General features: G+C 38.3%; 1 protein-coding gene and 1 long non-coding RNA gene across 10 annotated transcripts; one reads left to right on the plus strand and one right to left on the minus strand.

Moving 5' to 3' along the window:
* Nucleotides 1-275: 275 nt before the first annotated feature.
* On the minus strand, nucleotides 276-8,075 carry LOC112194827. Of its 6 annotated transcripts, XR_002934158.2 has the most exons (5): nucleotides 7,866-8,075; nucleotides 7,387-7,533; nucleotides 7,189-7,283; nucleotides 6,993-7,100; nucleotides 6,157-6,878 (listed from the first exon to the last, which is right to left on the minus strand). It is a non-coding gene; the product is annotated as an uncharacterized LOC112194827 (long non-coding RNA). The 6 variants fall into 6 exon arrangements; XR_005808596.1 differs by lacking the exon at nucleotides 6,157-6,878 and adding an exon at nucleotides 276-304 and having other exon boundaries at nucleotides 7,387-8,075; XR_005808595.1 differs by having other exon boundaries at nucleotides 7,189-7,257; nucleotides 7,387-8,075.
* A 343-nt stretch (nucleotides 8,076-8,418) lies between these two features.
* Nucleotides 8,419-18,499, plus strand: LOC112191934 (E3 ubiquitin-protein ligase PRT6). Of its 4 annotated transcripts, none has more exons than XR_005808150.1 (15): nucleotides 8,419-8,671; nucleotides 8,926-10,038; nucleotides 10,582-11,813; nucleotides 11,971-14,040; nucleotides 14,635-14,686; nucleotides 14,799-15,426; nucleotides 15,845-16,053; nucleotides 16,142-16,677; nucleotides 16,786-16,890; nucleotides 17,003-17,069; nucleotides 17,190-17,267; nucleotides 17,522-17,590; nucleotides 17,674-17,761; nucleotides 17,836-17,962; nucleotides 18,367-18,499. XR_005808150.1 is itself a non-coding variant. In XM_024331421.2 (14 exons), the coding sequence occupies exons 1-13, from the start codon at nucleotides 8,612-8,614 to the stop codon at nucleotides 17,746-17,748; spliced, it is 6,294 nt and encodes a 2,097-aa protein (XP_024187189.1). In that variant the 5' UTR covers nucleotides 8,419-8,611; the 3' UTR covers nucleotides 17,749-17,761; nucleotides 18,367-18,490. The 4 variants fall into 4 exon arrangements, 1 of the variants encoding a protein (XP_024187189.1); XR_005808148.1 differs by having other exon boundaries at nucleotides 17,853-17,962; XR_005808149.1 differs by having other exon boundaries at nucleotides 17,853-17,957; nucleotides 18,367-18,403.
* Nucleotides 18,500-18,769: the final 270 nt, after the last annotated feature.

The raw sequence follows: 18,769 nt of genomic DNA on the forward strand, positions 1-18,769 counted from the left end.
ACACTAGTCCAGTTGTCTCACACTTACACTCTCAATTTGTTTGGGATCAGGAACAAACTTGAACATTCTAGTATGGGTGCAATGTGGAATGAACCATCTGAAATGTATTATCCTAATAATCACTCTTCCAATATTAAATTTGTGCAGAGCTACATTCATAAGTAGTTTAGAAATGTTTATAAAGTTACATCTGGGGCGGGAAACAGGGACTTTGCTTGACCTTCAGGGAAGAAAGTCTACCTTGCTTATACAATCCCTGATGACCCTTCAGATCAGAATTGATGGCATATCGATGTCCTCTCACCTACAAAACCACCGAACAAAATAAGGTTACAATCACGTTGAGGAGTAAAGCTTTAGGATAAGGTTATATTTCAATAATCACATATCACATGCAAAGCAATTCAAACTGTACCATTTCAATTGGACAATAATAATGAGCAAAAAAAGAGTACTTCTTATTCAGTTACCAAATTCTATCTATTCAAATGATGCAAAATGTTTCCCAGAAATGCCTCAAATTAAGAAGCCCCAATTCATTTGTGAGACCAAAGAAACCATGCTGGACATTGAAATGAGAAATGAAAATCAATAGATACCAAAGAACACATCATACCAAACCAATCAATATGATCGGACTAATATTTCCTATGTTTTTAGTACATTTATCTCTACATTTTACTTAGTTATTCTCTTAACATTATCATTTCTAACTTAGTTTTTGTTTTTAGGTAGTTTTGAGTCGAAAATGAAGGAAAGGAGGAAATAAGGTGCAGAAATTGAGAAATGAAGCTTTCCTAATCCTACCAAGAAAAGGAATCCTAGTTGAAGTAGAAATCCTAAGTTAACTAGGAGTGAGCTCGAAAAAATAGTGTTTGGAAACGAGAAATGACGGAGTCCCAGTTAGACTAGGAAACCTAATCACACTAGGATACCTGGTGAGACTGGGAGATGTTGTGGGTTCAAGATGACTCAAGATAGTTCAAGAATGTTCTTGAAGACGTAGTTGGCGTCACAATTGAAGAATGGGTTTCGAAATTATCCAATTGAGAAGCCTGGCTTAAAGATTGAAGCATATGACTTACACATGAGTTTATAGACCCTTCTTGACGTCTTGGAGAAATCCTAAATCAATTCTATTTGTTTTTTTCCTTCACAAAATAAAGAATATTCAAGAAGATTTCGAAAATCCCAAAAAGGGAGAGTTTTTGGGAATCTACCTGTGCAGATCAGTCAACTTCGACAGAGTCCTGAGAGTAGTTCAGAATGAGGAAAATTATGATCTTTATATGGTTGGAAATATACGGATGTCTAGTTTCCAGATATTTTTACGGTTCATCAATTTGAATTTTTTAGAATAAGTTATAGCCGATTTAGTACATGAAGGTCAATCTGCTTGGAAATTTATTTTGTGCGAATAAGGAGAGTTTCGGATTTGAATATCTTTTGGGACTAGTTTGGGAAGGTCTCTACACCATATTGATCAGATTTTGAGGATATATTGCAGCCATGATGATGTGGACCAATGAGAAGATTCAAGAGGAACTCTATATCAACACAAATAAGGAAAGTAAATCAGAATTGAAGACGGAGAGTTAGGGTTTGACCTCTAAAGCTTCCTCTATATATACACACCTATGTTGGACGTTTTTGACATCTTTCTTCACTCTATTTAGCCATCTCTCTCCCTCCATACACGTCCACCCCTTCCACAACTCTGAAATATCATCAATCCAGAATCAAAACGCAATTCCTCCCATTTACTCTCAAAATTTCAGTACCTCTCCAATTGTTCAAGACTTGAAGCCATGAAGCAAGTTTCATCCTTCATTCATCATCCTTGCCGTGAGCCTCATCATCCTCCACCACCTTTGAAGACCTTCTTGCTTCTTGAAGTTTCTTTAAAAGTGTAACCATGACCTTTATTTAAATTATTCTTTTGTTTTTGGTTTTATGTTTTTATAATCTTGTAAACAATTTCACTTGCGTTCTTGAACTTTGTTTTAATTGGATGTTTCGACTTTTTGTTAGAATAAAGAGCATGTTTTGATGTTTAGTTTTCGAATACTATAAAGTATGAAAATGTTTTAGGATTTTCAGATAATAATTTGCGATTTCTTTATGTGTTATTGGATGTTTGTTGATTTTGTGCTTCAATTCCACATTTTATGTGTTTATCTTAATTAGTTCGAACCAATTAGGATTTGCATGTAATTGATTCCAAATTAAGATATGCTGGCGTTCTAGGTCTCAATTGCTAAGTGGAAAACCTATAGTTCCTTAGGTAAATCAACAAAGAGATTTGCATGCTTGATTAGCGTTCTAACTTGTGTATTCTTCTTAAATCAATCAAACTTCCACATGTTCTTAATGCATTGGTTGTGTGTTGTTAGGGAATTCACTAGCTTTGCATGATTAATAGGGTTAATTATGATGCACTCATCTAGTTAATCTAATTAAGGGAAGTAATAAGGACTTTGTAGGCGTTCATCTCTGTTCTTGATTGATTTCTTCCAATTGCATATTTTGATTCGTGAATTATTATTTGGTGTTATGTTTTCGTGTTAATAGTGGTTGACTACATCATGCATCTTTGCCCTCCCCTTTATCTCTTCTTGATTCATGGGTTGATTCATTGTAGTTAGTTTAAATAGATTAGAATATAAGCACTTTCAAAATCCCCCTTATCTTGTAATTTTCGTATATACTTATACTTTGTTTTATTTTTGTTCCATATTTTGTGAATAATACTAATTTGTTTAACGTTTTTGACAAGAAGTATACCCAAATCCCCGGCTTAGAACGATACCCTACTTATTCTATACTACAATTTGATGCAAGGTTTAAATTGGCACTCACTTTGAGTGTATCACAATACAAAAAAACAAAATAAAAAAGATGCGAGTTTAGATAACTGATTGGTGGGGTTCATTTTCAGCTTTTTCTCAAAGTAATGATTATCAAGAAATCAGATCGGTAAACTGACCTCTTGTGGTGAAAAGAGTGAGAGTCAGCTCTTGTGGTGGCCCTCTGGGGCGGAGCGGATAGCAGATCGGCCACCCTTCCATATCGCTGGCGTGTGGAGAGAGGTGTAGCGAGCGCCGAAATCTAGCGGTGAGCGGCGAGAGGTGGAGCTGGAATGGAGACCGCCGGACTTGCCGTCAAGATCTTTCGACGAATTCGGAGTACATCGCCAGCGAGAGAAGAAGCGAGAGCAAGAATCGTTGTGATCCGATTCAATGTCGGTCTAGTGCTATAGCTCAATCGTATTGAGCACCGACGTTGGATCTAGATCTGAACCCTTCGGTATCAACTATTTGGACGCCATGGAGATTCAGATATGAGAAATTAGGGTTTGCAACTTTCTGGCCAAAAATGTGTGTTCATGGGATAAGGGGAAGGGGAATACTACTAAGGCAAAGTGAGATATGGCTATTGTGATATGTCCAGTTTGCCCACCCTTCACGTATTGAGGTACCGCTAACCTCACCCGATACCTTTCTTTTATTATAACACGTCATCGTTCTATGAAACCTTTCTCCTTGTAACAAGAACGTGAAAGAAGAAAAGCCCAGAACGAAGAACAAGCAGGCAAAGGGATGTATAATTGATGTTTTCTGCTCTCTTTTATATAGGTTATGAGTCCAACGCAATTACAAAATTGTCCCTTATAACATTGCAGAACCAGAACATTTGTGGCCCACCATCACATTAAAACAAGGGTCCAACCAATCGTGCCACGTGGTTATTGCTTGTTGTTTAATAAAAAGAATAATCTCTGTGTTTTTTTGTCTTTCTCGCGTCACACATCTGAGTCACCTATCGCAATCTCTATATCAAATGGTTGGGTGAGACGTGTCACAACTGTTCAACCAAACGGTTTCTCATGCAATAGAAAGAAACAAGTCTTCACTATGACATATAATATATATTTCAAGTAGAGTTATTTTTAAGATATTAATTGAAAATGGCGACCGCGGTGACGGGGCTGGAAATGGGTTGTTCTTGAATATGGCGACCGCAGTGATCATTGCAGGGAAGGATGGAGTGGATGTGCAGACCAAGTGATTGGCTTTTTTTGGGATTTTGGTGGTGGTGAGTGCTGGAACCTCTAATTTGTACTTGTTATGTGTTGTGCAAAATGTTTATTGGTGTATTGTTAGAATGGTGAAATGGATAATTGATAGAGGTTTGGAGGTCGGAGAGAGTGGAATCGGAGATGGGAGGTGGGTGAAGATAGAGGAATAGGGTCATCTGATTAGAATTTTTTTTTTAAAAAAAGGAAAATTGTGTGAAACGACAGATTTAGCCCTTTAAGTGAGCCCTTTCGTCAAAGCTAACGTTCAAATCGGACAGAACAGTAAAATTTGGACACGGCTGATTGAAATTGAAAGCATAGGGGTGTTGCTGATCAAATTGAACCAACAGGGACTGACATGATGTTACCCCCCAAACCTCAAGGTACTAAACTGAAATTTTTCCTATTAAAAATTTAATTTACCTCTTTGTCTAGTAAATCATGGATCCGATGACTAACTTAATACAGTAAAGCTTCTCAGCTGCATCATCTTTCTCTTCGTCTTGGCCTTTAGAGATCTCAAAAACATCGACTGTCATCATTATAGATCTACAGATAATTCTAGAATGACGTTTTTAAAATAAAAAAAAACAATGGACTGTGCCATGGTTTTGAAAAACAATGGGAGATCACGTGGTTTTAAGTAATAATGGACCGCTTTTACATGTAGGATTTCGATCTAATTATTTCTTCCTTAAAATGAAAAGAAAAACAGTTTAGCTAGGAACCGCACAATTTGACCACATAATGGTTTCCTTTTATTTTCAATTTCTCTTTGAAATTTACTTTAATAATGCATAGTGTAAAATACTCAATTTGTTACTATTTATTGATAATTTTTGTTTGAATATATGTTGTATATGCTTCTATTTTATATACTATATGTTAAAAGTTTAGTATTAAAATTCAATAAAGACTTCAACAATATTAGTGTAGTGGGGAATGCGCCTCACGTTCTTCACCCAAATGCGAGTTTTTCCCTCATTTTCTTGCTTGTTCAGCGGTCATTTGTGTTGGCGCGGTCCTCGGTCCTTGTTAGCGTGCTGCAGGTGTGGTCGGATGAGTCGTTTAGACCTTTTGGTTCTTTGATTCCTTGATGAACAACGGTGGGAGATCCTATCACATATCAAGTCAGAGTGGAGGAGGTGAGTTTTGATGGCACCAGATATTTCTCGTATGAGATTGTTGGGTGTAGCGGGGAGATACGGCGGAGATTTTAAGGGTTGGTGACCCAAGTGTTGCATCTTTTGGTAAGATATTAGATTTCTCTTCCGAGAATGTCCGTGACGTCATTTGAGGGATTTGCAGTTTGCCTCGTGTGAGGTCATATTATCGAAGATAGTGGTAGGTGGGGCAATGTCGTGGCAGCGACAATGGTTCAAGCGAGAGGGTATTGTTGGGCTTCTTGTAGCTTTTACTTGGGCTTGGTGGTTGGGCTTGGGTGTTAACCCTAGGCCCTAAGTATTATTTTTAGTTTAGTTTTATTTCCAATAATCCCCTACCAATTTTGGCGAGAGCTGGTGGGGCTTTGTCCAAGTCTCTACATCTTATGTGCCTTTTTGTTCTAGGCTTGCTAGATAAGTGAGTGTTGATGTCGAATGATAGTATTATACTACGTATAGTGATGACTTTCTTATCTACTTTACTATTGTCTTTAACAGTAAACACGTATGTAATGTGCTGTTCTGGCTTGAGCTTTAAATAATTGATGATCTTTTACTCAAAAAAAAAAAAAAAAATTTACACTAAGTAATAGTAAGCAGAACTCAAACTATGCCTTATCCATCACTTAAAATACTAGTAAAGTTCGTGTCACTTTACTAGTGCCGATAAATACTAATAAACCTCGTCGATAAATTTACCTTTGGCGATTACCAAAAAGAAAAAGAAAAAATGTCATAGAACCCAAAAAATTGACGGATGAATATGAATTCATGCTCCATGTCTAAGACAAAAGGATGGAGGGATCGGATCTGGATCCTCCCAATCAAACAACTTGCACCCCATCCAGGGGCGGATCCAGGATTCCACATTCGGTAGGGCTTGGATTTCTTAACAAAGTGAAGGAAAAAAAATAGTAGAGAATCTCGACGGTGCGAGAGAATTTTATTAATTGAAAAAATGATACACCTAGTCAGGGGGGACATAATGAGCCTTACCCCTCTAATGCATATACAAAATTAAAAAACAAACTCAATAATCAAATAAACGTGCAATGCAATATAATACAAGAGCATAACCTAACTAAATCTAACTCTACGAGTACATGAAGCTTCAAACTCTTTAATCACCTCATCATTGTCAATAGATTCAGCATACTCTTTCTCAATGTGAAGGACCATACAATATGCTTTATCCAGGGAAACAAGGGAAGCAATATGCTTTATCAAGAGCAATTGAATATTCAAGCCATGGATTATCCTTGAACCAGGAAGACTGAAATCTACGTTTTTGACCCCCATGATTTGTGAGTGGATACGATAACTTAGGCTGAAATGGACCCAACAAAATATAGGCTTTTCGAACACTATCACGCTCATTCACTGGATATTTCCATATGGGAGAACGTAATCCAGGATCACGTTCAAGAGCATTGATATTATTTGGTGGCTCTAAAGGTTGAGAATTGACCACTGGAGACTCTGAAGGTTCCGGTTGATCATCAAAATTTGGAGAGGATATGGAAGGATTAGAAATCACATTTGAGCATGAAGACGAAACATTAGTTCTTTGAAACCATGTAGTAATTTTTTTTTATCGCTTCGGTTTCGGCTCATGATTTGACATTTTAGTGTAACACCTATAAATTATATTAGATATATGAGAAAAATGCCATTATGCCAATCCAATTATAATTCACATATATGCAACACCTAAAATTACAATTATGTGAGCAATGTCATTACCTATTTACCTTTATTTGTTTACAAGCTTTCTCAAACGAATTATGGCCCTCTGCTTCTGAGGTTTGAGGCCTTAACACTCATGAATCATGAATCATACAAAGCTACAAACTGCAAATCTGCAATTGAAGAAGAAATCAACATTAAACGGAAGCCAAGTTATCAAACCCATTGATAACTACCCAATCACTCAATCAGTATCATTACCTTTATTAAAATCAAGTAATCAACATCAACTCATCAATTCGTTTCTGCAATTATATCATTTCTGCAAATCTCCAATTTCTGCAATTATACCAAATCTGCAATTTCTGCAATTATATCATTTCTGCAAATCTGGGAATTTCTGCAAATCTGCAATTTAGCAATTATATAACTACCCAATCACTCAATCAGTATCATTACCTTTATTAAAATCAAGTAATCAACATCAACTCATCAATTCGTTTCTGCAATTATATCATTTCTGCAAATCTGTAATTTCTGCAATTATACCAAATCTGCAATTTCTGCAATTATATCATTTCTGCAAATCTGGGAATTTCTGCAAATCTGCAATTTAGCAATTATACCATCAACATCAGTATTCAGTAAGACAGTAGCACCAAGTCACCAACCGAAATCGAAACCATTGGCCATTACCCATAACCCATCCCATTTCAATTTTCAATTTTCAAGTTTTCAACTATAAAACTTAAAAACCAACAAGAACTCAGAACTGATATAGACATATAGATTAAATGGAAGACAAGAAAATGAAGAAATCAAGAATCACAACTTCACAGTTCACAAGATCAATCATCAAATCATTCAAAATTTCAAATGGAAATCAGAACTTCAGAAAATCAGAAATCAGAACTAGGGAGAGAAGAATGGTGAGGTACCACGGTCCACGGAGTGACGGAGACGACCAGAGGGGTTGCTGGTGGAGAGTCCAAGTCGGCAAGACGGCAAGTCGCGGCTGTAGCCTGTAGGGCTTGAAACGAGATGACTGGTACAAAAAAAAAAAAACATATGTATATACCTAATTTTTTTTTTGGGCCCAAAAAGTCCGGTAGGGCTTGAGCCCTACCAAGCCTGTGGCTGGATCCGCCCCTGACCCCATCTTAATTAGATATATGAAATAAATCTTACCAAGCACCAACACAATCGAGCACATGAATAATGAATTGGCCCAGACCTCCTTTCAGAGAGAGGGTCACTTAGAACTATCAAGGAAAGCAAAATATATAGGGCCAAGGCCAGAACGACATAACATTGCCAGCCAGCAACCAACCAACCAACCCAACCACACCACACTCCGTAGCCCATTAGTACTCTGCTCTATTCACAAGCAAAAAGTGGATAAACTTTGTAAGTAGAATTTAGAAGGACAAACAAAAGAAAAATAGTGAACAGCACAAAATAAAAATAAACGAAAACAAATGCAAATTAACTGCGAGTACGCAATCTGTGACAGACAGATACCCGAAGATGAGTAATATATCTATATATATTAATATATCTCTAAGATTCTTTGAGACACCTTGATGCACCGTCATCCGCAGCCGGATTAGGCCAACAATTCTTAGGGTTTTAAATGCACAAACTTCTCCTAAAGCTCTCGCCTCTGTTTCTCTTCCCTTGATTTATGTCTACCATGGATATCGATTCCCCTTCTGAATCTCTCCCTCGTGATCGAATCGTTCAGGTAATTTTTTTTTTTTTTCTTTCTGATTTTGATTACCCCAATTTTTATTTCTTTTGCGGCAGTTCATCAGTTCAATTCAGATTTTTTTTTTCTTTTTTTGCATTGGGGTATGATTAACTATGCGAGTTTAGTCTTTTACTGTAAATATTTTTTGTCTTTGCTGGAAGTTTTGTTGTTGATATCAGATTTTGGGGGATTGATTTTAGAGATGAATAATAATATATTGAGGTTTGGTGTTTTGAATTTGATACCAGAGGCTTGCTCGAGTGGGAGTGCCTCAGAATCTTCTTCATCTGCATCAACTTGGTTTAGTTGCTTTTGTTAAAAATAACAAGCAGTTGTTACCGCGACTGGTTTCTGCTACCTTACCTCCTGATGAGGAAGTAGCGGAAGTTCTCCGCGAGGCCAAACCAGGGTCGAAGAAACAATCAGCCGGCGTCACCATGAAACTTCAATTCCGCGAGAGCATCTCGTGGCTCAAGTGGCTGATGTTTGAGAGTGACCCTGGCTTGGTTCTCAAGGGCCTGTCCAAAATGAGTGTCGGCCAGCGGGGCATTTGTGGAGCTGTTTGGGGACATAATGATATAGCCTTCAGGTGCAAAACATGCGAACATGATCCAACCTGTGCAATTTGCGTTCCGTGTTTTAAGAATGGGAACCACAAGGATCATGATTACTCCATTATCTACACCGGCGGTGGCTGTTGTGATTGCGGTGACGTTACAGCGTGGAAACGCCAGGGCTTTTGCTCTAAGCATAAAGGTGCAGAGCAGATACAGCCCCTTCCAGAGGAGCTTGCAGTCACCGTGGGGCCTGTTCTTGACTGCCTCTTTGCCTATTGGAAGAACAAGCTACTTATTTCTGAAACTGCCTGCCGGGAAAACCCTAGAGTAACTGACCTTGCTGCAGAGCGTAAGAAGGTTGCAAATGAGCTAACCTATTTTGTGGTTGAGATGCTTCTGGACTTTTGCAAGTGCAGTGAGAGTTTGCTTAGCTTTGTATCAAAGAAGATTTTATCATCAGTTGACGTTTTGGGGATTTTGGTGAGGGCAGAGAGGTTTTTGAGTGATGCTGTTGTGAAAAAGCTCCACGAGTTGCTCCTGAAGTTGATGGGGGAGCCTGTTTTCAAATATGAGTTTGCCAAAGTATTTCTTAATTATTACCCAACTGTTGTTAGTGAAGCCATAAAGGAGTTCAATGACCTTACTTTGAAAAAGTATCCGCTGCTCTCTATATTCTCTGTGCAAATCCTCACGGTGCCAACTTTAACACCCCGTCTTGTGAAAGAAATGAACCTACTGTCGATGCTGTTAGAACGTTTGGAAGATATTTTCAATTCCTGTGCTGGTGAAGACGGCCGTTTACAGGTATTGCATTACTTTTTTTTTCTTTCCTAAAGATTGGCTAGACTACAGTATGATCATATTCTTCTGCATGTGCACCTCCTTGTCCTTTAGGCAACATTGTAATGGATTTGATCACAGATGCAACTTAGATTGTGTACTTATCAGAATGCATGTAATAGAGGTTATATGTGGTCTTCTAACTTGGGTGTGTGTGTTTGGTGGGGTGGTAAGGCTTTGGTCTCATATATAAGAGGTCAGGAGTTCGAGCCCCATCAAGGGTGGGAATGGGGTGGGGTTTTTTTAAAAAAAAAAAAAAAAAAAAAAAAAAAAAAAAAAAAAAAAAAAAAAAAAAAAATGTGGTCTTCTAACTAGAGTATTCTTGGTTTTGAATTTTTTTTTTTTTTTTATTTGGGTACTGTATTTTGGTTGAGAGTCTAATTTCTTTGTTTCATGTCATTTCAGTTCAGGTTTCATATTATTGTTGTAAGCTATAGTTCCAACCCCACCCCCAAGGTCTAGTTTTCTGTCTAATGTAGCAAAATTGTTTGCACTTTCCCCTTACAGGTTACCAAGTGGTCAAATTTGTATGACGTCACTATTCGTGTGATTGAAGATTTTCGGTTTGTCATGAGTCATGCTATTGTGCCAAAATATGTAACTCATGAGCAGCAAGATATTGCGAGAACTTGGATGAGGCTCTCAGCTTTTGTGCAAGGGATGAATCCACAAAAGAGGGAAACAGGCCTCCATATTGAGGAAGAGAATGACAATATGCATCTGCCATTCGTTCTGGGTCATTCAATTGCCAACCTTCATTCTTTGTTGGTGGATGGAGCATTTTCTGTTGCTAGTGACAACACAGAAGAAGACTTATTTCTCAGCACAAATAAGCAAGATATGGATGACACAGATAGCCTAAGATATGCAAAAGTAGGACGGCTGTCCCAGGAAAGTTCTGCATGTAGTGCAGTGGGGAGTAGTTCATTTGCATGTGCATCGACGTTTTCTGAAGATACATCAAATGCTCTTTTGAGGATACCATCATCTGTGATATGGTTAACATTTGAGTGTTTGAGGGCTATCGAGAATTGGCTGGGAGTTGATAACACCTCGGGTACGATTCATCATGTATCATCTTCAAGTACTAGCAATTTCTCTGGGAGCAATTTTTCAGCATTGAAGAGAACATTATCCAAAATTAGGAAAGGCAAAAACATTTTTGGTAGATTTGCCAGTTCAAGTGAAGACCATGGGAAGCATGGTTCATCACATTTACATAGTAGTTCTGATATGAGTGTTGACTTCCAGAATGGCAAAATTTCAGGGCAGGAAAATAAATTAATGGTTCTGGACGAAATCGATCAAGGTAATGGCTGTAATTCGTCAGGATCCGGTGATAGTGCAATGGAAATAGATGGTCCCATGGACTTAGATGCTCTACGAGTGCTGAGTTCGTCCGACTGGCCAGACATAACATATGATGTTAGTTCACAGGATATATCTGTTCACATTCCCTTACATCGCTTCCTTGCGTTGCTTCTACAGAGATCATTAAGAAGGTGTTTTGGCGAAGTGCCAGATTCTGTTAGAGCTAGTTCTGCAAATTTATCATCATCTATTTCCACAGACTTTTTTGGTAATATTCTCGGAGGCTGCCACCCGTGTGGGTTTTCTGCCTTTGTTATGGAGCATCCCCTTCGTATAAGAGTATTTTGTGCTGAGGTTCACGCTGGAATGTGGCGGAAAAATGGGGATGCTGCCCCATTAACTTGTGAGTGGTATCGTTCAGTTCGCTGGTAAGTGACTAAGTGACTTATGCTGATGTCAGAAATTCATTTTAGCAGTAAAAAGTCTGTCCTGTAACTATTTATTATTTATTTTTTTAACTTTTCTATTTCTCCTGTTGATCTTTTCTTGCTACTGAAAGTTCCTTGTTATGGTTCATTACTGCAGGTCAGAACAGTTTGTGGAGCTTGATCTATTTCTGCTTCAGTGCTGTGCTGCCTTGGCTCCAGCTGATCTTTATATCAAGAGAATCATAGAGCGCTTTGGCTTGTCAAGCTACCTTTCTCTGAACCTTGAGCGCTCTAGTGAATATGAACCAGTTCTAGTGCAGGAAATGCTCACTCTTATTATACAAATAATCAAAGAAAGGCGATTCTGTGGGTTAACTAAAGCTGAAAGTGTGAAAAGAGAATTGATTCATAAGTTGAGCATCGCAGATGCTACTCACAGTCAATTGGTTAAGTCTCTTCCTCGTGATCTTACCAAGTATGAACAGCTTAATGAAATTTTGGACACAGTTGCTGTGTATTCCAATCCCTCTGGCTTTAATCAGGGGACTTATTCACTACAATGGACATTTTGGGAGGAGCTGGATTTGTACTACCATCGGTGGAACTCAAGGGATCTACAAGCTGCAGAAGAACGATACTTACGTTTCCGTGGCGTTTCTGCATTGACGAGTCAGCTACCCAGGTGGACTAAGATTTATCCTCCTTTCAGGGGGTTAGCTAGAATAGGGACTTGTAAAACCGTCCTCCAAATTGTTCGTGCGGTGCTGTTTTATGCTGTATTTTCTGATAAATCGGTTGAGTCGCGAGCGCCTGATGGGGTCCTCTTAACTGCATTGCACTTGCTCTCATTAGCATTAGACATTTGTTCTCAACATAAAGAATCTGGTGACCATTCCTGTTATGATGGAGATTTCATTCCAGTGCTTGCTTTTGCCTGTGAAGAAATTAATGAAGGACTCTATTTTGAGGCTGGTCAACAAAGCTTGTTGTCACTTCTTGTTATTTTGATGAGGATGTATTCGAAAGAGGGGTTAGATAATTCAGAAGATGGAAGTTGCAACCTTTCTTCTTTAATTGGAAACTTACTGAAGAAGTTTGCATTTATTGATTGTGAATGTATGACCAAACTGCAGGTACTTGCACCTGAGTTGGTTAGTCATGTAACTTTTCCAAATAGTGATACAGTTACCTCAGGTTCAGCTTCTGATTCTGAGAAGCGAAAGGCAAAAGCCAGAGAGAGACAGGCTGCCATACTGGAAAAAATGAGAGCCGAGCAATCAAAGTTTTTGAGTAGTATTGATTCCTCTGTGGATGATGGTTCAGAAGCTGAACAAAAGGATGTTGAATCTGATGTTGAAGATAATTCAGAAGAGCCTGCACAAGTTGTTTGCTCGCTCTGCCATGATCCGAATTCCAAGAATCCTATTTCTTTCTTGGTTCTTCTTCAAAAGTCTAGGCTTTTGAGTTTCATTGATAGAGGTCCACTATCATGGGAACAACCTCGCTCCGTAGACAAGGAGCATGTTGTTAAAACCAAAGATGAGGTGATTGATCAATCTGGCATAAGCAGATTGTTTAGTGGTTCAGGATTTGTTTCATCGTCTCATGTAAGACAGTTGGTGTCGGAACACTACAACAAACAAAAGGTGACTGGTGAATCTGGAACAAGTACACTGTCAAGTGGTTCAGGAGTGGTGTCGCCTCATCATCTAAGGCAGTTGGTTGAGAAGGCAGTCACTGAGTTTGCCCGACATGGGAGACCTAGGGATGTTGATGCCTTTCTAGAAGTTCTGAAGGGGCGGTTCCATGACTTAAGGAATTTCCAAGTGCCATGTGAATCAAATGATGAAAGGGAAAGTACTTTATATGCCTTTGAGACAATGGAAGAAGATATGTACTTCTCTGTCCGAAGAGAATTGCACGATAAACTGCATTCTAAACTTACAGAAGATAAGAAGTGTACAGCTGCTGAAGGGGGTCGAGAGAATACAGAGCATACTGAATTTATGTTGCTTGGAAACTATATAGCTGCTCTTTCTAGAGAGAGAAGAGAAGATCCTTCATCTTCTGAAAGTACTCCTAATGATAAGGGGCCAGTAGAGTGTTCTCGCCTGTCAGCATATGATGGATTTGGCCCTGCAGATTGTGATGGAATTTTTCTTTCTTCCTGTGGGCATGCTGTGCATCAGGAATGTCTTGATCGTTATTTGTCTTCCCTGAAGGAAAGGTAAGTCCCAAAGGAAATAAATTTCCCCCTTGATCATTTATTTATCTGAATTGGCTATTTCGTTTCTTGAAAGTTGGAAGTCATAGTTTTCATAAAAATGCGGTGGTTGAGATACTGTGGCCTTGGGATTTAAGAGGGAATGACTTTTATATTGTTTCATTGATTATTAACTATAGTAAACGTTCTTCATTGAACTTAGAAGGCCAACCTATACCAGATGCTTCGAAAAGTAGGATTAGACTACATTGAAGAGGTCACTGATCTTTTTTTATTTTTTTATTTTTGCTTTGAGTTATTTCACTTTGAGACCTTCCAACCCGCTAGAGGCAATGCTGATATGTTATGGGCAATAAGGCAAAAATAGCTCAGGATTTTGCACTCAACTTTGAGATCATGCCTCTGAGATGTTGGATCAAGTTATAGGAATATGCCTTTTCTTTTTTCTTTAACTTTGATGCACAGTAATGACACTCAACTTTTTGCCGCCTGTGCAATAGAACGAACAGGGAAAATTTGATTCATTTTGCTTTGAAATTTGTTGATGCATTAGTGAAAAAGGCCTAACCTGCCTCATGTTCTTATCTCTGCTTGCAGGTATCTCAGGAGAATTGTTTTTGAAGGAGGACATATTGTAGATCCAGACAAGGTACAACAGCACAAACTTTTTCCAATTTATAACATACTTTTTTCCTTTTCTTGAAGAGAAGGGAGGAAGGTTCCATTACTTATTTTGTATTTTGCATGTTGTGATCCCCCAGGGTGAATTTCTTTGTCCTGTATGCCGTCGACTTGCAAATTCAGTCTTGCCTACATTACCAAGTGAGTTCCAGAAGGTTCGCAAAGAGCCTATGGATACAGATGTTAGTTCATCACATGTTACTAGTCCATCATGCAAACCAGGCGAAGGAATTAGTTCTTTTCAGCAAGGCCTGGCTCTCTTGCAATCTGCAGCAAATGTAGCTGGGAAGGTCGGCACGCTCAAAGGTTTCCCCCTGCATAGACGTGAACAAATGAGCTCAAATCTTGAACCAATCTCACGTCTGCTTTCTAAGATGTATTTCCCAACTGATCTAGATAAGATATCAGGATCTGACAGGGTCAGCCACCCAATGCTTATGTGGGACTTAATTAAGTACTCTCTACTGTCAATGGAGATTGCTTCTCGTTCTGGGGGGAAATATGCAGCACCAAGCTACAGCCTTAATGCCTTGTATAAGGAACTTGAATCCTCGAGCAGATTCATATTGTCCTTGTTGCTGAAACTTGTCCAAAACACGTGCAAGAATTCTCTTCATGTGCTTCAAAGATTTATAGCAATTCAGAGCTTTGCAGAATCTACGTGCTTTGGAGTTTCCATAGATCATGGAAGCAAAACATCAGGACAAGGTACTTGTTCTTTATGTGGCTTTCCATATTCATATAGTTGGTGTTTATTATGTGTTATAATGAGAATTTATGTGGACTCTTTTCTTGCTTTCTGATTCACTTATCATGTGCTATCCAGAATCAGAAATACCGTGGGTGCTGTAAATTATGAAATCTTTTTCATCCCCCATAAAAGATGAATTTCGCTTGACATAATTTTGAGATAATTAATTATTCCTTTTGGTGGAGAATGTGGCCACTGGTTGACGTCGTAGATCCTTGGTCATTCGTAGTTCGTATATAAAATATATCCTTTTTCATATAAATTCATCGAAGAAAACACAGTTATATGCATAAATGTATGAAGGAACTAGGCATTAGTATGTCTCAAGTTATTGGCTCCTGCTATAACCTGCACTTCACTTGTTTTGTCTCACAGTTGTTATGCTGCGTATCTTGGAACATGTTGATAATCCAGTAGCATATCCTGATTTCCAGTTCTGGAATCGAGCTTCTGATCCTGTGCTTGCTCGTGATCCTTTTTCTTCATTGATGTGGGTTCTATTTTGTCTTCCATATCGATTTTTATCATGTGAAGATTCCTTGCTATCCCTGGTGCACGTTTTTTATGTTGTTTCTGTGGTTCAGGTATTTCATCAGTAATTCATTAATTTCTTTGTTAGTGTTTGTGTCTATTAAAAACATCTTGTGGTCTAATTCAATATGTCGACTGCAGGGTATTGCTACATATTTTGGGAAAAATCAGTGCAACAGTAGTGGCTTAGGTGTTGGTGATTGCCTGATTACTGACATCAGCAAGCTTATGAATGAATTTGGATCCGCTCGGCAATATTTTGTATCAAACTATATAGACTCTTCTTCTAATATTAAGAATATAGTTCGTAGCTTGACTTTCCCTTATTTGCGGAGGTGTGCATTGTTGTTGAAGCTACTCGAATCCTATGCCCAAGTGCCATTTTGTGAAAGGTATAATGCGTTGGATAGATCACGTGCCACTAGTGACGCAATGGATGCCACTTATGTGCCACTGGTTGAGCTCAATGAAATTCAAGAGATAGAAACCCTGCTCAAGATTCCTTCTTTGGATGTTATTCTTAAGGATGAAGTGGTGCGTTCATTAGCTCATAAATGGTTCTGTCATTTTGGCAAAGAGTTTGAGGACAAAAGGTTTCAAGGCAGTATACACTGCAACCCTTCAGTTCCATTCCAGTTGATGCGTCTGCCCCGAGTTTACCAGGATCTATTGCAGCGGTTGGTTTTGCTCTCTTGGTTGTTTCTGGAGTTTTATTTTCTATTTTTTTCCTTTGGGATAACTCTTTTCAACAGTAAATTTCATTCAGAAAGGTTGTGGTTTGTCAGGTATATAAAGCAGCGGTGTCGTGACTGCAATAACATACTTGATGAACCTGCACTGTGCCTACTTTGTGGTAGGTTATGCTCTCCAAGCTGGAAATCATGCTGCAGGTATATGTTCACCAATCTTTTTGTTTTTTTTTTTTACGTGAAAAATCCTTCAGGTTTTCTTTTGTTTATGCCCATTGTTCTGTTAATTATTGCTAAGTTCCTTTTATCTTAGGGAAAGTGGATGCCAAACTCATGCAGTGGCTTGTGGTTCTGGTACTGGGGTCTTTCTGTTGATTAGGGTGAGTTATAGATCTAGATACCATAGGCAGTATATTTGTCTCTTACATCTATTATGTTATCTTTGACTGTTCTCCACTAACGTGATTGTTATTTCTTTTTTGTTTGGGGACTTCTGATAGAGAACAACAATACTGCTGCAAAGATCTGCACGGCAGGCTCCCTGGCCATCACCCTACTTGGATGCTTTTGGTGAAGAGGTAAATTTTCTTTTCTGTTCAAAACTATTTTCAAATAGGTCAGGTTGTTAAACTACTCTTCATTCAAATGGTTGTGATCTTATTTTCTGAAAATGATAAATGCCTACAAAAAGTGGTGATGCGTTGAAATGAGTACCTCTGGAGGTTTTTATTCTTATTTGTGTGCATTCAGTGATATATAATATAATCTATGTATTATATTATGGGTCCATACATTTCTGTGTTGATAAATTGTTAAATTTTTGTCATTGCAGGACATTGAAATGCAGAGAGGAAAGCCACTGTTCTTGAATGAGGAACGTTATGCAGCTTTAACTTATTTGGTAAGAATCTTCTGCTAGGTTTTTAGTTTGTCACATTCAACAATTGAAACCCATTGCCACTCAACAATTGTGTTGCATGGTAGGTTGCTTCTCATGGCCTAGATCGAAGTTCGAAGGTTCTTGGGCAAACTACTATTGGTTCTTTCTTCATGGTTTAGTTTGGATTATAAGGTAAAGGCAATCATGAAAATAATGGGTTCTACTTCATTGAATTCATAATGCTGAATGTTCTAATACTTGGACAGTATATATTTTCACACAGATTGATGTCAACGGGATGGCAAAGAACTCTAGTTAACAGCAGGGAATATCCAATGCTAACAATCGATCTTAATCTTAATCTTTGGAATTTTCACTGTATATTGAGGTTAGGTATTACGTCTTTTTCTATTTGTGGTGAATCAAAACATTTTGTATTCTTGATGGAAGCAGCATAAGAAATTTGTACGATCCTCTAGCAGCATTTTTTGGTTTGGTCATGGTCTTGATTATAAGGCTTGAAAGCTAGGTTATTAATTTATTTTTCTTAGTTTTTACCTTGTTGGCAAATACGATGTGCAAGCCATGATCAGCACAGTGCACTGTACACCTTGTTGTCTCTGTAGTTGAGTTTGCATTATTGGCAAGTTTGAAAGAGACGGAACTGTTAATCTTCTACCATTTTACTCTCTGGCCTTACTATTATCTACTTCAGGATAATTTTTCTACTGTTGAGAAAGGTGATATTGGACATGTCATGATACAAACTTATAACATTCTGTTACCAATATTTGCAGATGCTTGGAGTTTCCTTTCCAGAGTTTTGACTATTGGTTCTACAGCAGACTAGTCTTTTGCCAGGTTGTTTCTCCAGTTTTCAAGGTTGTACAGTTCAATGTGATGCTGGAAGCTGAAGCATAGATGCACACTCCAAACTCTCCTTTACTGGAGTGTGGAGTCATCCATCAAACTGTTGTACATATATGATATACAATATATTGCAACACTAGTCATGACCACCGCTTTAAGGGTAAAGTGGTGGCATTTGCAATGCTTTGCTAGTTGATAGGAATACTCACTTTGTGCTGTTAATATTTTGTATTTTTATCATTCTTTTTCAATTCAATGGATGTGAGGAAAGCGATAGAGAAGGGTTTCTGAATCTGTTTCGAATTGTTCTGATGGTGGAGTGGTTAATCC

The sequence above is a fragment of the Rosa chinensis genome, chromosome 3, assembly GCF_002994745.2.
Source record: "Rosa chinensis cultivar Old Blush chromosome 3, RchiOBHm-V2, whole genome shotgun sequence".
Lineage (NCBI taxonomy): Eukaryota > Viridiplantae > Streptophyta > Magnoliopsida > Rosales > Rosaceae > Rosa > Rosa chinensis.